The 19,774-nt window shown below is 53.9% G+C and overlaps 1 protein-coding gene and 1 long non-coding RNA gene across 2 annotated transcripts; one reads left to right on the top strand and one right to left on the bottom strand.

Moving 5' to 3' along the window:
• On the bottom strand, window positions 1-1,759 carry LOC127466023 (uncharacterized). The gene is made up of 4 exons (XR_007902571.1): window positions 1,693-1,759; window positions 1,018-1,072; window positions 827-911; window positions 1-40 (listed from the first exon to the last, which is right to left on the bottom strand). It is a non-coding gene; the product is annotated as an uncharacterized LOC127466023 (long non-coding RNA).
• A 225-nt stretch (window positions 1,760-1,984) lies between these two features.
• On the top strand, window positions 1,985-19,441 carry SGF29 (SAGA complex associated factor 29). The gene is given in 12 exon segments (XM_051776615.1): window positions 1,985-2,133; window positions 3,825-3,900; window positions 4,745-4,817; window positions 7,614-7,678; window positions 7,837-7,966; window positions 14,064-14,083; window positions 14,086-14,209; window positions 15,611-15,646; window positions 17,027-17,064; window positions 17,067-17,137; window positions 17,139-17,189; window positions 19,325-19,441. Coding segments are annotated over 12 exon segments (876 nt in total). The 5' UTR covers window positions 1,985-2,058.
• The last annotated feature ends 333 nt before the right edge of the window (window positions 19,442-19,774 follow it).

Below are 19,774 nucleotides of genomic sequence, written 5' to 3'. Positions count from 1 at the left end.
GGTCACAGTCGTAGCGGGTTCGGTTGGTGGGCGGAGCCTCCTGAGGGGGAGGGGGACAAAGGGAGATAAAAATGGGCGTGGCCTCCTCAAAAGGGGCGTGGTCTTCCCCAAAAATAGAGTGGTTTAATCACAAAGGGGCGTGGCCTGACAAAAAAGGGGCGTGGTCCGCAATCAAGAAACAAAAGGGGGCGTGGTTAATGAATGAGGTGGGCGTGGTCAGGGACAAAGGGGTGTGGCCACAAAGACAAAGGGGTGTGGTCAAGGACGAAGGGGGCGTGGTTGATGGCAAAGGGGGTGTGGTCAGGGGGAAAAAGGGGTGTGGTCGATTATAAAGGGGGTGTGGTCAAAGACAAAGGTGTGCGGTCAAGGACAAAGGGGGTGTGGTCAATGACAAAGGGGGGTGTGGTCAAGGACAAAGGGGTGTGGCCACAGAAAAAGGGGTGTGGTCAAGGAATAGGTGTGTGGTCAAGGACAAAGGGGGTGTGGCCAATAACAAACAGGGTGTGGTCATGGACAAAGGGGCGTGGTCAACGAACAAGGGGGGTGTGGTCAATGACAAACAGGGTGTGGTCAAAGACAAAGGAGGTGTGGCCAAGATCAAAGGGGGTGTGGTCATGGACAAAGGGGCGTGGCCAAGGCCAAAGAGGGTGTGGCCAAAGGGGTGTGGCCAACAGCAAAAGGGGGTGTGGTCAAAGACAAACAGGGTGTGGCAAATGACAAAGAGGGGTGTGGTCAAAGACAAAAGGGGCGTGGCCAATAACAAACGGGGCGTGGTCGAGGACAATCAGGGCGTGGTCCCCGCCCCCCAAGGGGCGTGGTCACTCACCGGCGCCCCCCGGTGGGGGTCGAGGATGTCGCGGGCCGCGCTGAGCATGAGCACGTAGGGCAGGTTGTTGCAGAGCCCCAGCAGCCTGCGGGGGGCGCCAGAGAGCGGGAGGGTAGGGGGGCGGGGCTTAACGGGGCGTGGTCACAACGGGGGGAAGGGGCGGGGCCTGAAGGGGCGGGGCCGGAACTCACCAGAAAGCGACTCCGTCCCTCCAGTGGGAATTCGGGGGCTCCGGGGGGGCCTCGGCTGGGGGGGGGGGAGGGGGGTCAGTTTTGGGGCATTTTGGGGCATTTTGGGGCATTTCGGGTCATTTTGGGGCAATTTGGGTCATTTGGGGTCATTTTGGGCCATTTTGGGTCATTTCGGGGCAGTTTTGGGCCCTTTCAGGGGTCAGTTATTGGTTCAATTTTGGGTCAGTTCAGGGATAGTTTTGATTCATTTTTCGGGCAATTTCGGGGCAGTTCGGGTCATTTTTTGTCATTTTTTGTCATTTTTTGTCATTTTTTGTCATTTTTTTCGTCGTTTTTTGTCCATTTCGGGTCAGTTTTGGCTGAGTTTGGGTCATTTTTGTATCAGTTTTTGGAGGTCAGTTATTGGTCTATTTTACGTCATTTTTTGGGCCAATTTGGGTCATTTTTCATGGCTTTTGGCTCGTTTTCGGTCGGTTTGGGGTCAGTTTTCGATCAGCTCGGGTCATTTTTGGGTCATTTTGGGTCATTTCGGGTCCCTCGCGGGTCATTTTTGGGCCGGTTTCGGGTCAGCCCCTCTCGGCCCCTCCCGGGTCAGTTTTAGGTGCGGGGTTTGGGGTCATTTTGGGGTCATTTTGGGGTCATTTCGGGGTCATTTTGGGTCAGTTTTGGTCTCACCCGGCGGCAGCAGCGGCTCCTCCTCCGCCATGTTCGCCCTCGTCACGTGACTCGCTGGTCACATGACACCCTTCCCCCGGCCAATAGGAACCAAGCGGGGCGGGCCCAAACCAATAGGATGGGAGGGAAAGGAAAACCCACCAATAGGGTCGCGGAGGGGACGTGGCTTGTTGCGGTAAAACCATATTAGGGTCTCGCCGTGGGCGTGGCTTGTGCGTCGTGGGCGTGGCCTCAACCCCCCCCCTTCTCTCTCCCCTCAGGCGCCGCCGCCATTTTGTTCCCCCCCCCCCCCGATTCCCGGCTCCCCTCAGGCGCCGCCGCCATTTTGTGTCCCCCCCCCCCCCTTCCCTTCCCGTTTCTCCCGTCATGGCGCTGGTTTCGGCCGATTCCCGCATCGCGGAGCTGCTCGGGGAGCTGCACCAGCTCATCAAACAGACGCAGGTAGAGGGATTTTGGGGGGAGATTTGGGGTTTTTTTTTGGGGGGGGGGGGGTTTGGTGGGGTTCCCCCCTCACGACCCTCCGTCCCCCCTCAGGATCCCCCATTTCCCCCTCAGGATCTCCCATTTCCCCCTCACAGCCCCCAGTTCCCCCTCACGATCCCGCATTTCCCCTCAGGGTCCCGCATTTCCCCTCAGAATCCTCCATTTTCCCCTCAGGAACCCTCTTTTCCCCTCAGGATCCCCCTTTTCCCCCTCAGAATCCTGCATTCCCCCTCAGAATCCCCCTTTTCCCTCCTCAGGATACCCCATTTCCCCCTCATGATCCCCCATTTCCCCTCAGGATCCCCAATTTCCCCCTCAGGATCCCCCAATTTCCCCCTCAGGATCCCCCATTTCCCCTCAGGATCCCCCATTTCCCCTCAGGATCCCCCTTTTCCCCCCTCAGGATCCTCCATTCCCCCTCAGGATCCCCCATTTCCCCTCATGAACCCTCTTTTTCCCTCAGGATCCCCCATTCCCCCTCATGAACCCTCTTTTCCCCTCAGGATCCTCCATTTCCCCTCAGAATCCCCCTTTTCCCCCCTCAGGATCCCCCATTTCCCCTCAAGATCCCTCTTTTCCCCTCAAGATCCCCCATTTCCCCCTCACAGCCCCCATTTCCCCTCAGAATCCTCCATTCCCCCTCAGAATCCCCATTTCCCCTCAGGATCCCCCATTCCCCCCTCACCATCCCCCATTCCCCCTCATGAACCCTCTTTTCCCCTCAGAATCCCCCATTTCCCCTCAGGATCCCCCATTTCCCCTCAGGATCCCCCATTTCCCCTCAAAATCCTCCATTCCCCCTCAGGATCCCCCATTTCCCCCTCACACCCCCCATTTCCCCCTCAGGATTCCGCATTTCCCCTCAGCATCTTCCATTTCCCCTCAGAATCCTCCATTCCCCCTCAGGATCCCCCATTTCCCCTCAAAACCCTCTATTTCCCCTCAGAGACCCCATTTTCCCCTCATGATCCCCCATTTCCCCTCAGAATCCTCCATTTCCCCCCTCAGGATCCCCCATTTCCCCTCAGAATCCTCCATTTCCCCCTCAGAATCCTGCATTTCCCCCTCAGAATCCCTCATTTCCCCCCTCAGGATCCCCATTTTCCCCTCAGGATCTTCCATTTCCCCTCAGAATCCTCCTTTTTCCCTCTCAAATCCTCCTTTTTCCCCCCAATCCCCCTTTTCCCCCCAAATCCCCCTTTTTCCCTCCCAAATCCTCCTTTTTCCCCCCAAATCCTCCTTTTTCCCCCCCAAATCCTCCTTTTTCCCCCCAAATCCCCCCTTTTTCCCTCTCAAATCCTCCTTTTTCCCCCCAAATTCCCCCTTTTCCCCCCCAAATCCTCCTTTTTCCCCCCAAATCCCCCTTTTTCCCCCCAAATCCTCCTTTTTCCCCCAAATCCTCCTTTTTCCCCCCAAATCCCCCCTTTTCCCCCCAAATCCCCACTTTTTACCCCAAATCCTCCTTTTTCCCCCCAAATCCTCCTTTTTCCCCCAAATCCTCCTTTTTTCCCCCAAATCCTCCTTTTTCCCCCCCAAATCCCCCTTTTTCCCCCAAATCCCCTTTTTTTTCCCCAAATCCCCTTTTTTCCCCCCAAAATCCCCTTTTTCCCCCCAAATCCCCCCTGTAATCCCAATTTCCCCTGTCCCAGGAGGAGCGCTCCCGCAGCGAGCACAACCTGGTGAACATCCAGAAGACCCACGAGCGGATGCAGACGGAGAACAAGAGTAAAATTGGGAATTTTTGGGGGGATTTTGGGGGCAAAAGGGGGATTTGGGGAGAAAAAAGGGTGGATTTGGGGGGAAAAGGGGGATTTCGGGAAAGAAAGAGGAAATTTTGGGGGGGAAAAAAGGGGATTTAGGGGAAAAAAGGGGGGATTTGGGAGGAAAAAAGGGGGGATTTGGGGGGAAAAAAGGGGGGATTTGGGGGGAAAAAGGGTTTTTTGGGGGAAAAGGGGGGATTTTAGGGGAAAAAGGGGGATTTGGGAGAAAAAAGGAGGGATTTGAGGGGAGAAAGGAGGATTGGGGGGGGAAAAGGGGGATTAGAGGAGAAAAAGGGGGGATTTGGGGGGAAAAAAAGGGATTTGGGGGGAGAAAGGAGGATTTGGGGGGGAAGGGGGGATTTGGGGGGAAAAAGGGTTTTTTTTGGGGGAAAGGGGGGATTTGGGGGAAAAAGGGAAATTTGGGGGGAAAAAAGGGATTTTGGGGGGAAAAAAGAGGGATTTTGGGGGAAAAAGGGGAATTTTGGGGAAAAAGGGAGATTAGAGGAGAAAAAGGGGGATTTTGGGGGGAAAAAGGGGGATTTGGGGGGAAAAAAAGGGATTTTGGGGGAAAAGGGGGATTTGGGAAAAAAAAGGAGGGATTTGGGGGGAAAAAGGGGGGATTTGGGAAAAAAAAGGAGGGATTTGGGGGGAGAAAGGAAGATTTTGGGGGAAAAAAAGGATTTTTTGGGGGAGAAAAAGGGAGATTTTGGGGGGAAAGGGGTTTTTTGGGGGGAAAAGGGGGTTTTTGGGGGATAAATGGGGGATTTTGGGGGATTTTGGGACCCCCCTGACCCTCTGGGCCCCCCCAGTCTCCCCCTATTACCGCACCAAGCTCCGGGGGCTCTACACCACAGCCAAGGCCGACGCCGAGGCCGAGTGCAAGTGAGTCCCAAAACCCACCTTTTCCACCCCAAAATCCGCTTTTCTCCCCTCAAAAACCCCCCTTTCCCCACAAATCTCAATTTTTCACCCCAAAACCCCCTTTTATTCAGCCCCAAATCCCACTTTTTTGCCCCAAAATTCACTTTTTCCACCCCAAAATCCACTTTTCTCCCCTCAGAAACCCCCTTTCCCCCACAAATCTCGATTTTTCCCCCCAAATCCCCCTTTTATTGGCCCCCAAATCTTGCTTCTTTACCCAAAATCCACATTTTTGCCATCAAAATCCGTTTTTTCTCACCCCAAAATCCACTTTTTCACCTAAAATCCATATTTCTCACCCCAAAACCCCCTTTTATTCAGCCCCAAATCCCACTTTTTTGCCTCAAAATCCACTTTTTCCACCCCAAAATCCGCTTTTCTCCCCTCAAAAACCCCCCTTTCCCCACAAATCTCGATTTTTCACCCCAAAACCCCCTTTTATTGGCCCCCAAATCTTGCTTTTCTGCCCAAAATCCACATTTTTGCCATCAAAATCCGTTTTTTCTCACCCCAAAATCCACTTTTTCACCTAAAATCCATATTTCTAACCCCAAAACGCCTTTTTATTCAGCCCCAAATCCCTCTTTTTTGCCCCAAAATCCACCTTTTCCACCCCAAAATTCACTTTTTCCACCCCAAAATTCACTTTTCTCCCCTCAAAAACCCCCTTTCCCCACAAATCTCGATTTTTCACCCCAAAACCCCCTTTTATTCAGCCCCAAATCCCACTTTTTTGCCTCAAAATCCACTTTTTCCACCCCAAAATCCACATTTCCCACTCCTAAATCCAGTTTTTCACCTAAAATCCACATTTCTCACCCCAAAATCTCTCTCTATTCTGCCACTTTTTTTGCCCCAAACTCCGCATTTTGACTCTAAATTTCCACTTTATTCCTTCAAATTCCAACTTTATGCTCACAAAATCTTCCTTTATTCCCCAAATCTCCCATTTTAACCCCAAATTCCCCTTTTACCCCCCAAACCCCACTTTAACCCCAAATTCCTTCTTTTTCCCCCCCAAATCTCCCATTTAAACCCCAAAATCCCCCCTTCCCCTTCAAACCCCACTCAACCCCCAAATCCTTCATTTTCCCCTCAAATCCCCATTTTAACCCCCAAAATCCCTCCGTTTACCCCCCAAATCCTCATTTTAACCCCCAAATTCTCCCCTTTTAACCCCCCCAAATCCCCACTTAACCCCAATTCCTTCTTTTATTCCTTCAAATCCCCTTTTAACCCTAAATTCCCCCTTTTCCCCCTCAAAATCCCCTTTTAACCCCAAATTCCTCTTTTTCCCTTCAAATCCCCTTTTTAACCCCAAATTCCTTCTTTTCCCCTCAAATCCCCCACTTTAACCCCAAATTCCCCCTTTCCCCCCCAAATCCCCCATTTTAACCCCCAAATTCCCCCCTTTCCCCCCCCAAATCCCCATTTAACCCCAAATTCCTTCTTTTCCCCTCAAATCCCCTTTTTAACCCCAAATTCCCCCCTTTACCCCCCAAATCCCCACTTTAACCCCCAAAATTCCTTCTTTTTCCCCCCCAAATCCCCCATTTTAACCCCAAATTCCCCCTTTACCCCCTAAATTCCCCCTTTTCCCCCCCAAATCCCCATTTTAACCCCAAATTCCTTCTTTTCCCCTCAAATCCCCTTTTTAACTCCAAATTCCCTCATTTACCCCCCAAATCCCCACTTTAACCCCAAATTCCCCCCTTTACCCCCCAAATCCTCATTTTAACCCCAAATTCTCCCCTTTTACCCCCTAAATTCCCCCTTTTCCCCCCTCAAATCCCCACTTTAACCCCAAATTCTCCCTTTACCCCCAAATCCCCATTTTAACCCCAAATTCCTTCTTTTTCCCCCCAAATCCCCTTTTTAACCCCAAATTCCTTCTTCTTTCCTTCAAATCCCCTTTTTAACCCCAAATTCCCCCCTTTACCCCTTAAATTCCCCCTTTTCCCCTTCAAATCTCCACTTTAACCCCAAATTCCCCCCTTTACCCCCCAAATCCTCATTTTAACCCCAAATTCTCCCCTTTTACCCCCAAATCCCCCATTTTAACCCCAAATTCCCCCTTTTACCCCCCAAATCCTCATTTAACCCCAAATTCCCCCCTTTACCCCCCAAATCCCCACTTTAACCCCAAATTCCTTCTTTTTCCCCCCCAAATCCCCCATTTTAACCCCAAATTCCCCCCTTTACCCCCTAAATTCCCCCTTTTCCCCCTCAAATCCCCATTTTAACCCCAAATTCCAACTTTTCCCCCCTCAAATCCTCATTTTAACCCCAAATTCCCCCCCTTTCCCCCCCAAATCCCCATTTTAACCCCAAATTCCTTCTTTTTTCCTTCAAATCCCCACTTTAACCCCAAATTCCCCCCTTTACCCCCCCAAATCCCCATTTTAACCCCAAATTCCCCCCTTTACCCCTTAAATTCCCCCTTTTCCCCTTCAAATCTCCACTTTAACCCCAAATTCCCCCCTTTACCCCTCAAATCCCCCATTTTAACCCCAAATCCCCCACTTTAACCCCAAATCCCTTCTTTTTCCCCTCAAAAACCCCCCCTTTATCCCCACAACCCCCTCCTCTCATCCCCCCTTTCCCCTCATCCCGCTCCCCCTTTCCCCCCCCAAATCCCCCACTTTTTCCCACAAACCCCCCCTTTTCTCCCCCCCAAATCCCTCCCTCCGCCCCCCCCCGCACCCCTAAAACTCCTCATTTTCCCCTTTTTTTCCCGTTTTCCCCCCTTTTTCGCAGCATTTTGCGGCGGGCCCTCGATAAGATCGCCGAGATCAAGTCGCTGCTGGAGGAGCGGCGCATCGGTACGGCCGCCAGGGGGCGCCCGAGAGCCTCCCCCTCACGGCGGGAAAAAAGGCGGGAAACGGCGCCGGGTTTTACCGAAAACCCGCGAATTTCGCCCGAATTCCGTCGGAATTCCATCGGAATTCCCGGATTTCTCTGCTCTCTTCCCTCCGCGCAGCCGCCAAGATCGCCGGGATCTACAGCGAGGCCGAGCCGCCCAGGAAGACGATGAGGAGGGGGGTGCTGATGACGCTGCTGCAGCAGTCGGCCATGACCCTGCCCCTGTGGATCGGGAAACCCGGGGAAAAGTGAGGGGAAAATGAGGGAAAAGTGAGGGAAAAAGGGGGAAAAAGAGGGATTTGGGTTCATAAAGGGGGATTTTGGGGGAGATAAAGGGGGGATTTTGGGGATTTTGGGGGGATAAAGGGGGATTTTGGGGGGTGCTGATGACCCTGCCCCTGTGGATCGGGAAACCCGGGGAAAAGTGAGGGGAAAATGAGGGAAAAAAGAGGGATTTGGGTCCATAAAGGGGGATTTTGGGGGGATAAGGGGGGATTTTGGGGGGATAAAGGCAGATTTGAGGGGAAAAAAGGGGGATTTTGGGGGTGCTGCTGATGGTGCTGCAGCAGTCGGCCATGACCCTGCCCCTGTGGATCGGGAAACCTGGGGAAAAGTGAGGGGAAAAGGGGGAAAAAAGAGGGATTTGGGATCATAAAGGGGGATTTTGGGGGGAGAAAGGGAGATTTGGGGGATAAAGGGGAATTTTGGGGGGATAAAGGGAGATTTTGGGGGGATAAAGGGAATTTTGGGGGTGCTGATGACACTGCAGCAGTCGGCCATGACCTGCCCCTGTGGATCGGGAAACCTGGGGAAAAGTGAGGGGAAAAGGGGGAGAAAATGGAAAAAGAGGGATTTGGGTTCATAAAGGGGATTTTGGGGGGATAAAGGGGGATTTTGGGTCCATAAAGGGGGATTTTGGGGGGATAAAGGGGGATTTTGGGGGTGCTGATGACCCTGCCCCTGTGGATCGGGAAACCCGGGGAAAAGTGAGGGGAAAAGGGGGAAAAAAGAGGCATTTGGGTTCATAAAGGGGATTTTGGGGGGTAAAGGGGGATTTTGGGGGGATAAAGGGGGCATTTTGGGGGGATAAAGGGGGATTTTGGGGGGATAAAGGGTTTTGGGGGAAAAAGGGGGATTTTGGAGGTGCTGATGACCCTGCCCCTGTGGATCGGGAAACCCGGGAAAGTGAGGGGAAAAGGGGGAAAAGTGAGGGGAAAAAGAGGGATTTGGGTTCATAAAGGCGGATTTTGGGGGGTAAAGGGGGATTTTGGGGGGTAAAGGGGGATTTTGGGGGATAAAGGGGGATTTTGGGGTGCTGATGATGGTGCTGCAGCATCAGCCACGACCCTGCCCCTGTGGATCGGGAAACCCGGGGAAAAGTGAGGGGAAAAGGGGGAAAAAAGAGGGATTTGGGTTCATAAAGGGGATTTTGGGGGGTAAAGGGGGATTTTGGGGGGATAAAGGGGCATTTTGGGGGGATAAAGGGGGATTTTGGGGGTGCTGATGATGGTGCTGCAGCAGTCGGCCATGACCCTGCCCCTGTGGATCGGGAAACCCGGGGAAAAGTGAGGGGAAAATGAGGGAAAAAAGAGGGATTTGGGTCCATAAAGGGGGATTTTGGGGGGATAAAGGGGGATTTTGGGGGGATAAAGGGGATTTTGGGGGGATAAAGGGGTTTTGGGGGGAAAAAGGGGGATTTTGGAGGTGCTGATGACCCTGCCCCTGTGGATCGGGAAACCCGGGGAAAAGTGAGGGGAAAAGGGGGAAAAGTGAGGGAAAAAGATGGATTTGGGTTCATAAAGGGGGATTTTGGGGGGGATAAAGGGGGATTTTGGGGGGATAAAGGGAGATTTTGGGGGGATAAAGGGAATTTTGGGGGTGCTGATGACGCTGCTGCAGCATCAGCCAGGACCCTGCCCCTGTGGATCGGAAACCCGGCGAAAAGTGAGGGAAAAATGAGGGAAAAAGAGGGATTTGGGTTCATAAAGGGGGATTTTGGGGGGATAAAGGGGGATTTTGGGGGTGCTGATGACCCTGCCCCTGTGGATCGGGAAACCCGGGGAAAAGTGAGGGGAAAAGGGGGAGAAAATGGGAAAAAGAGGGATTTGGGTTCATAAAGGGGGATTTTGGGGAGGAGAAAGGGGCATTTTGGGGGGATAAAGGGGCATTTTGGGGGGATAAAGGGGGATTTTGGAGGTGCTGATGACCCTGCCCCTGTGGATCGGGAAACCCGGGGAAAAGTGAGGGGAAAAGGGGGAAAAGTGAGGGAAAAAGAGGGATTTGGGTCCGTAAAGAGGGATTTGGGTTCATAAAGGGGGGATTTTTGGGGGGATAAAGGCAGATTTGAGGGGAAAAAAGGGGATTTTGAGGGTGCTGATGACACTGCAGCAGTTGGCCATGACCCTGCCCCTGTGGATCGGGAAACCCGGGGAAAAGTGAGGAAAATGGGGAGAAAATGGGAAAAAGAGGGATTTGGGTTCATAAAGGGGATTTTGGGGGGATAAAGGGGGATTTTGGGGGGATAAAGGGGGATTTTGGGGGTAGAAAGGGGGATTTTGGGGGATAAAGGGGGATTTTGGGGGTGCTGATGATGGTGCTGCAGCAGTCGGCCATGACCCTGCCCCTGTGGATCGGGAAACCCGGGGAAAAGTGAAGGGAAAATGAGGGAAAAGTGAGGGAAAAAGGGGGAAAAAAGAGGGATTTGGGTTCATAAAGGGGGATTTTTGGGGGAGATAAAGGGGGATTTTGGGGGATTTTGGGGGGATAAAGGGGGATTTTGGGGGTGCTGATGACCCTGCCCTGTGGATCGGGAAACCCGGGGAAAAGTGAGGGGAAAAGGGGGAAAAAAGAGGGATTTGGGTTCATAAAGGGGATTTTGGGGGGTAAAGGGGGATTTTGGGTCCATAAAGGGGGATTTTGGGTCCATAAAGGGGGATTTTGGGGGGATAAAGGGGGATTTTGAGGGTGCTGATGATGGTGCTGCAGCAGTCGGCCATGACCCTGCCCCTGTGGATCGGGAAACCCGGGGAAAAGTGAGGGGAAAATGAGGGAAAAGTGAGGGAAAAAGGGGGAAAAAGAGGGATTTGGGTTCATAAAGGGGGATTTTGGGGAGATAAAGGGGGATTTTGGGGGATTTTGGGGGGATAAAGGGGGATTTTGGGGGTGCTGATGACCCTGCCCCTGTGGATCGGGAAACCCAGGGAAAAGTGAGGGGAAAAGGGGGATAAAATGGGGATTTGGGTCCGTAAAGAGGGATTTGGGTTCATAAAGGGGGGATTTTGGGGGGATAAAGGCAGATTTGAGGGGAAAAAAGGGGATTTTGAGGGTGCTGATGACGCTGCTGCAGCAGTCGGCCTTGACCCTGCCCCTGTGGATCGGGAAACCCGGGGAAAAGTGAGGGAAAAAGGGGGAAAAAAGAGGGATTTGGATTCATAAAGGGGATTTTGGGGGGTAAAGGGGGATTTTGGGGGGATAAAGGGGGATTTTGGGGGGATAAAGGGGGATTTTGGGGGAGATAAAGGGGGATTTTGGGGTGCTGATGATGGTGCTGCAGCATCAACCAGGACCCTGCCCCTGTGGATTGGGAAACCCGGGGAAAAAGTGAGGGGAAAATGAGGGAAAAAAGAGGGATTTGGGTCCATAAAGGGGGATTTTGGGGGGATAAAGGGGGATTTTGGGGGTGCTGATGATGGTGCTGCAGCAGTCGGCCATGACCCGGGGAAAAGTGAGGGGAAAATGAGGGAAAAAAGAGGGATTTGGGTCCATAAAGGGGGATTTTGGGGGGATAAAGGGGGATTTTGGGGGTGCTGATGATGGTGCTGCAGCAGTCGGCCATGACCCTGCCCCTGTGGATCGGGAAACCCGGAGAGAAGTGAGGGAAAAAGGGGGAAAAAAGAGGGATTTGGATTCATAAAGGGGATTTTGGGGGGTAAAGGGGGATTTTTGGGGGGATAAAGGGGGATTTTGGGGGGATAAAGGGGGGATTTTGGGGGAGATAAAGGGGGATTTTGGGGGTGCTGATGATGGTGCTGCAGCATCAACCAGGACCCTGCCCCTGTGGATTGGGAAACCCGGGGAAAAGTGAGGGGAAAATGAGGGAAAAAAGAGGGATTTGGGTCCATAAAGGGGGATTTTGGGGGGATAAAGGGGGATTTTGGGGGTGCTGATGATGGTGCTGCAGCAGTCGGCCATGACCCTGCCCCTGTGGATCGGGAAACCCGGAGAGAAGTGAGGGGGAAAAGGGGGAAAAAAGAGGGATTTGGGTTCATAAAGGGGGATTTTGGGGTGGGGGTAAGGGGGGATTTGGGGGATTTGGGGGATTTTGGGGGGGATTTAGATAGGGGGATTTTGGGGGGTGCTGATGACCCTGCCCCTGTGGATCGGGAAACCCGGGGAAAAGTGAGGGAAAAATGAGGGAAAAAAAGAGGGATTTGGGTTCATAAAGGGGGATTTTGGGGGGATTTTGGGTCCATAAAGGGAGATTTTGGCGGGTGCTGATGATGGTGGTGCAGCATCAGCCAGGACCCTGCCCCTGTGGATCGGGGAAACCCGGCGAAAAGTGAGGGAAAAAGGGGGGAAAAGTGAGGGAAAAGGAAGGGAAAAGTGAGGGAAAAAGGGGGAAAAGTGAGGGAAAAAGGGGAAAAAAGAGGGAAAAAGGGGGGAAAAGTGAGGGAAAAGGAAAGAAAAGTGAGGGGAAAAGGGGAAAAGTGAGGGAAAAGGGGGGGAAAAGTGAGGGAAAAAGGGGGAAAAGTGAGAGAAAGGGGGAGGAAAATGAGGGAAGAGCGGGGAAAAGTGAAGGAAAGAGGAGGGAAAAGTGAGGGGAAAAGGGGGGAAAAGTGAGGGAAACCCAGGGAAAAGTGAGGGAAAAGGGGGGGAAAATGAGGGAAAGGGGGAGGAAAATGAGGGGAAAGGAAGGAAAAGTGAGAGAAAAGGGGGGAAAAACTGAGGGGAAGGGGGGAAAAAAAGTGAGGGAAAAAGGGGGAAAAATGAGGGAAAAGGGGGGAAAAATGAGGGGAAAGGGGGAAAAAAGTGAGGGAAAAAGATGGAAAAGTGAGGGAAAAGGGGGAAAAGTGAGAGGAAGGGGGGGAAAAATGAGGGAAAAGGGGGGAAAAATGAGGGGGAAAGGGAAAAATGAGGGGAAAGGGGGGAAAAAATGAGAAAAAAAGGGGGAAAAAATGGGGAGAAAAGGGGAAAAAGAGAGATTTGGGTCCATAAAGGGGGATTTTGGGGGGGGATAAAGGGGGGATTTTGGGGGGGAGAAAGGGGGATTTTGGGGGGATAAAGAGGGATTTTGGGGGGGAAAAAGGGGGATTTTGGAGGTGCTGATGACCCTGCCCCTGTGGATCGGGAAACCCGGGGAAAAGTGAGGGGAAAATGGGGGGAAAAGTGAGGGAAAAAGGGGGAAAAAAGGAAAAAAAGAGGGATTTGGGTCCATAAAGGGGGAATTTATGGGGATAAAAGCAGATTTGGGGGAGAAAGGGGGGGGGAAATGGGGGAAGAAAAGGGGATAAAAAGGGGATTTCTTGGGATAAAGGGGAATTTATGGGGATAAAGGCAGATTTAGAGGAAAAAGGGGGATGAAATCCACATTTTTGGGTCAAACAGGATTTTGGGGTAGAAATGGGCAAATTTGGGGTAAAAATCATTGATTTTCTGGCAAAAATGTACATTGTTGGGTTTTGGGGTAGAACTGGGCGATTTTAGGGCTTAATTATTCAATTTTGGGGTAGAAAATGGGCGGTTTTGGGGTAAAAATCACCAATTTCTAGAACAAAAATGTACATTTTGGGGGTAGAACTGGGCGGTTTTGGGGTAGAAATGGGCAATTTTAGGGCCCAATTATCCCGATTTTGGGGTAGAAATGGGTGATTTTGGGGTAAAAATCAGTGATTTTCAGGACAAAAATGTACATTTGGGGGTTTTGGGGTAGAACTGGGCAATTTTAGGGCCCAAACAACCAATTTTGGGGTAGAACTGGGCAATTCTGGGCTCAATTATCCGATTTTGGGATAGAAATAGGCAATTATGGGGTAAAAATCAGGAATTTTTAGGACAAAAAATGTACATTTTGGGGTAGAAACTGGGCAATTTTGGGGTAAAAATCACTGATTTTCAGGGCAAAAATGTACATTTTTGGGTTTTGGGGTAGAACTGGGCGGTTTTGGGGTAGAACTGGGCAATTTTAAGGGCCCAATTATCCGATTTTGGGGTAGAAAAGGGCCGTTTTTGGGTAAAAATCACCGATTTTCGGGACGAAAAGGGGGCGTTTTTGGGGTAAAACACCAGTTTTTGGGGGGATTTTCGGGTGCGGGGTCTGCGGGGCTGACCTTTGACCCCCCTGCCCAGGCCCCCCCCCCTGTGCGGGGCGTGCCGGCGGCCGGGGACTACGTGGCCAAGCCGGGGGACAAGGTGGCCGCCCGGGTGAAGGCGCTGGAGGGGGACGAGCAGTGGATCCTGGCCGAGGTGGTCAGCTACAGCCACGCCGCCAACAAGTGAGTGGCCACGCCCCTTTTTGGGGGGGGGTTAGGCCACGCCCACTCGGGTTAGACCACGCCCAGTCAGATAAAATAATGTCTACTTGGGGTTAGGCCACGCCCACTTGGTGTTAGGACACACCTACTTGGGGTTAGGACACACCCACTTGGGGTTAGACCACGCCCACTCGGGTTAGAGAATGTCTGCTTGGGGTTAGGCCACGCCCACTTGGGGTTAGACCATGCCCACTTGGATTAGATAATGTCCACTTGGGGTTAGGCCACGCCCACTTGGGGTTAGACCACACCCACTCAGATTAGGTAATGTCCACTTGGGGTTAGACCACACCCACTCAGATAAAATAATGTCTACTTGGTGTTAGGCCACGCCCACTTGGGGTTAGAGATTGTCTAGTTGGAGTTAGGCCACGCCCACTTGGTGTTAGGCCACACCCACTTGGGGTTAGACCACGTCCACTCGGGTTGGAGAATGTCTGCTTGGTGTTAGGCCACGCCCACCGGGGATTAGGCCACGCCCACTCGGGTTAGAGATTGTCTACTTGGGGTTAGGCCAACGCCCACTTGGTGTTAGGACACACCCACTTGGGTTAGACCACGCCCACTCGGGTTAGAGAATGTCTGCTTGGTGTTAGGCCACGCCCGCTTGGGGTTAGAGAATGTCTGCTTGGGGTTAGGCCACGCCCACTTGGTGTTATGACACACCCACTTGGGGTTAGACCACGCCCACTTGGTGCTAGGACACACCCACTTGGGGTTAGACCACGCCCACTCGGGTTAGAGAATGTCTACTTGGTGTTAGGCCACACCCACTTAGGGGTAGACCACACCCACTTGGGGTTAGACTCACCCATTTGGGGTTAGACCACACCTACTTGAGGTTAAGCCACACCCACTTGTATTAGACCACACCCACTCAGGTTAGACCATGCCCACTTAGGGTTAGACCACACCCACTTGGGTTAAACCACGCCCACTTGGGTTAAGCCACGCCTACTTGGGGTTAGAACATCCCCCTTTGGGTTAAACCACACCCCTTTGAGGAAACCACGCCCCTTTTAGGGTTAAGCCACACCCCTTTTGGTTTAAACCCCGCCCCTTTCATGCCAAACCATGCCCAATTTTGAGGTTAAGCCACGCCCCTTTTTGGACAAACCCACCCCTTTTGGGGTTAAACCACACCTACTCGGGTCAAGCCACGCCCACTCGTGGATAAGCCACGCCCACTTCACCCAAAAATTATCAAAATCCGCCTTTTTTTGCCCCAAATCTTCTCCTGAACCCTCAGGCCCCGCCCACTGCACCCCAAGCCCCACCCACTTTGCACCAAGCCCCGCCCCCTGAGGCTCAGGCCACGCCCCCCCTCGCGGCCTCTTTAGCGCCCCCTTGTGGTTCCTGCAGGTACGAAGTCGACGACATCGACGAGGAAGGGAAGGAGTGAGTGACCCAAAATCGCCTGAAATCCACCCAAAATACCCCCAAATCCACCCAAAATCACCCAAATCCACCCAAAATCCCTCCAAATCCACCCAAAATACCCCCAAATCCACCCAAAACACCCCAAAATACCCCCAAAATCACCCCAAATCCACCCAAAATCACCCAAATCCACCCAAAATCACCCCAAATCCACCCAAAATACCCCCAAATCCACCCAAAATCACCCCAAATCCACCCAAACCCAAAATACCCCAAATCCACCCAAAATCACCTGAAATCCACCCAAAATACCCCCACATCCACCCAACATCACCTGAAATCCACCCAAATCCACCCAAAATCACCCAAAATCCCCCCAAAACCCCCCAAATCCTCCCAAAATCCCCCCAAATCCACCCAAAATCACCCGAAATCCCCCCAAATTCCACCCAAAATCACCTGAAATCCACCAAAACCCCCCCAAACCCCCCCAAATCCCCCCCAAACCCATCCCCAACCCCCCCAATCCCTCCCCAAATCCCCCCAAATTCCCCCCCAATCCCCCCCAAACCCCCCAAAATCCCCCCAAATCCTCCCCAAACCCCCCCAAACTCCCCCAAATCCCCCCAAATCGCCCCAAACCCCCCCAAAATCCCCCTAAACCCCCCAAACCCCCCCCAATCCCCCCCAAACCCCCCCAAATCCCCCCAACCCCTCCCAAATCCCCCCCAAATCCCCCCAAAACCCCCTCAATCCCCCCCAAACCCCTCCAAATTCCCCCAAAACCCCCCCAAATCCCCCAAAATCCCTCCACATCCACCCAAAATCCTTCCAAATCCCTTCAAATCCTCCCCAATCCCCCCCAAATCCCCCAAACCCCCCCAAATCCCCCCAAATCCCCCCCAACCCCCCCCAAACACCCCCAAACCCCATTCCCCAACCTTTCCAATCCCCCCCAAATTCCCCCCAACCCCCCCCAATCCCCCCCAAACCCATCCCCAACTCCCTCAATCCCTCCCCAAATCCCCCCCAAATCCCCCCAAACCCCCCCAACTTCCCCAAATCCCCCCAATCCCTCCCCAAACCCCCCCAAATCCCCTCCAAGTCCCCCCCAAATCCCCCCAAACCCATCCCCAACTCCTCCCAAATCCCCCCAAAATCCCCCCAAAACCCCCCAAGTCCCCCCAAAATCCCCCCCAACCCCCCCCAAACCCATCCAAACCCCCCCAACATGCCCCCTAAATCCCTCCAAATCCCCCCAAATCTCCCCAAACCCCCCCAAATCCCCCCAAATCTCCCCAAATCCCCCCCAAATCCCCCCCAAAACCCCCCCAAACCCCCCCCCAAATCCCCCCCAATCCCCCCCTAACCCCTCTCTCCCCCCTTTCCCCCCCCCAGGCGCCACACCCTGAGCCGCCGCCGCATCATCCCCCTGCCCAGTGGAAAACCAACCCTGAGACCGACCCCGAGGCCCTTTTCCACAAGGACCAGCTGGTGCTGGCCCTCTACCCCGCAGACCACCTGCTTCTACCGCGCCCTCATCCACGCCCCCCCGCAGAGGGTGAGCCCCAAAACCCCAAAAAAACCACCCAAAAACCAAAAAAACCCCGAGGTTTTACCCAAAAAAATCCCCCGGGAACTGAGGGAGGGTGGAATGGGTTCAGCCACCAGGGGGCGCTAAAGGGCGAGGAGGGGGGTTGCTAAGGGGCGGGGTTGTTGTTAAGGGGCGGGGCTTGTGGGTGAGGGGGTTGTTAAGGGGCAGGGCTTGTTGCTAAGGGGGTTGTTAAGGGGTGGAGCTTGTGGGTAAGGGGGTTGCTAAGGGGTGGGGCTTGTTGTTATGGGGCGGGGCTTGTGGGTGAGGGGGTTGTTAAGGGGTGGGGCTTGTTGCTAGGGGGCTCATTAAGGGGCAGGGCTTGTCGCTAATAGGGTCTGCTATTAGGTTGCTAAGGGGTGTGGCTTGTTGCTAAGGGGCGGGGCTGGGGGTGAGGGGGTTGTTAAGGGGTGGGGTTTTATGCTGAGGGGGTTTAGGGGCGGGGCTTGTGGGTGAGGGGGTTGCTAAGGGGCGGGGCTTGTTGCTAAGGGGCGGAGCTTGGTGAGGGGGTGGTTAAGGGGTGGGGGCTTTTTGCTAAGAGGGTTAAGGGGTGGGGCTTTGTTACCAAGGGGGTTGCTAAGGGATGTGGCTTGTTGCTAAGGGGTGGGGGCTTGTTTCCAAGGGCGTTAAGGGGCGGGGCTTGTGGGTGGGAGTTGTTTAGGGGTGGGGCTTGTTGCCAACGGGTGGGGTCTGTTGCCAAGGGGACCCCAAACTCCCCCTTGGGACCCCCCGAAACTTTGCTGGGACCTCTCAAACCCCCCCAAATCCCCCCAGATCCTTCTCAAACCCCCCCCAAACCCCCCAAACCCCCCCTGGGGACCCCTCAATCCCCCCAGATCCCCTTCAAAAACTCCCCAGGGACCCCCAAATCGCCTTCAGACCCCCCCCAGGGACCCCCCAAATCCCCTCGGGGACCCCCAAAGCCCCCCCAGGAACCCCCAAACCCTTTCCAGATCCCCCTCAAACCCCCCCCAGATCCCCTTCAACCCCCCCAGGGACCCCCCAAATCCCTTTCAAACCCCCCCAAATCCCTTTCAAACCCCCCCAAATCCCTTTCAAACCCCCCCAAATCCCCAATAACCCCCCCCAGGGACCCCCAAAACCCCTCAAACCTCCCCAAATCCCCTTCAAACCCCCCCAGGGACCCCCCAAATCACCTTCAGACCCCCCCAAGGACCCCCAAATCCCTTTCAAACCCCCCAAATCCCCCTCAAACCCCCCCAAATCCCCTCCAACCCCCCCCCAAGGACCCCCAAATCACCTTCAGACCCCCCCAAGGACCCCCAAATCCCTTTCAAACCCCCCCCAAAACCCCTTTCAAACCCCCCAAATCCCCTCCAACCCCCCCCAGGGACCCCCAAACCCCCTTCCAGATCCCCCCCAACCCCCCCTGGGGACCCCCTCAAACCTCCCCAAATCCCCTTCAAACCCCCCCAGGGACCCCCCAAATCACCTTCAGGACCCCCCCCAAGGACCCCCAAATCCCTTTCAAACCCCCCAAAACCCCTTTCAAACCCCCCAAATCCCCTCCAACCCCCCCCATGGACCCCCAAACCCTTCCAGATCCCCCCCAACCCCCCCTGGGGACCCCTCAAACCTCCCCAAATCCCCTCCAGAACTCCCCAAGGACCCCCAAATCCCTTTCAAACCCCCCCAAATCCCCCTTCAAACCCCCCCAAATCCCCCTCAAATCCCCCCAAACCCCCCCAAATCCCCCCAAATTCCCCTCAACCCCCCCCAAACCTCCCCAAATCCCCTCCAACCCCCCCCAAATCCCCCTCAAACCTCCTCAAACCCCCCCAAATCCCCTTCAGACCCCCCCCAAATCCCCTTCAAACCCCCCCAGATCCCCTCCAGAACCCCCCCCAGGGACCCCCAAATCCCTTTCAAACCCCCCTAAATCCCCTCAAGCTCCCCCAAATCCTCTCCAGAACCCCCTCCAGGGACCCCCAAATCCCTTTCAAACCCCCCCAAATCCCCTTCAACCCCCCCAAATCCCCTCAAACCCCCCCAAATGCTATTCAAACCCCCCCAAATCCCCCAAATCCCCTTCAAACCCCCCCAAATCCCCTCCAACCCCCCCAAACCCGTGTCCCCCCCCCCAGCCCCAGGACGACTACTCGGTGCTGTTCGAGGACACGTCCTACGCCGACGGCTACTCCCCCCCCCTCAACGTGGCCCAGCGCTACGTGGTGGCCTGCAAGGAGACCAAGAAGAAGTGAAAAAGGGGGCCCCAAAATTCGGGGGGACGCCCCAAAAATATCGGGGGGCACCTCCAAAAAATTTGGGGGGGGTGGGGAAAAAAAAGGACCCCCGAAAAGTTGATTTTTGGGGGGTAAAATTGGATTTAAAGGGGGTTAAAAGGGGATTTTAGGGGGTAAAAAGGGGGTAAAAGTATCGGGGCAGACCCCAAAAAAATTTGGGGGGGGTGGGGAAAAAAAAGGACCCCGAAAAGTTGATTTTTGGGGGGGTAAAATTGGATTTAAAGGGGGGGAAAAGGGGATTTTTGGGGGAAAAAAGGGGGTAAAAATATCGGGGGACGCCCCAAAAAAATC

The sequence above is a fragment of the Manacus candei genome, unplaced genomic scaffold, assembly GCF_025592945.1.
Source record: "Manacus candei isolate 608988 ecotype Guabito, Panama unplaced genomic scaffold, ASM2559294v1 h1tg000565l, whole genome shotgun sequence".
In the NCBI taxonomy this organism is placed as follows: domain Eukaryota; kingdom Metazoa; phylum Chordata; class Aves; order Passeriformes; family Pipridae; genus Manacus; species Manacus candei.
This window is presented reverse-complemented; position numbering and strand designations above follow the sequence as displayed.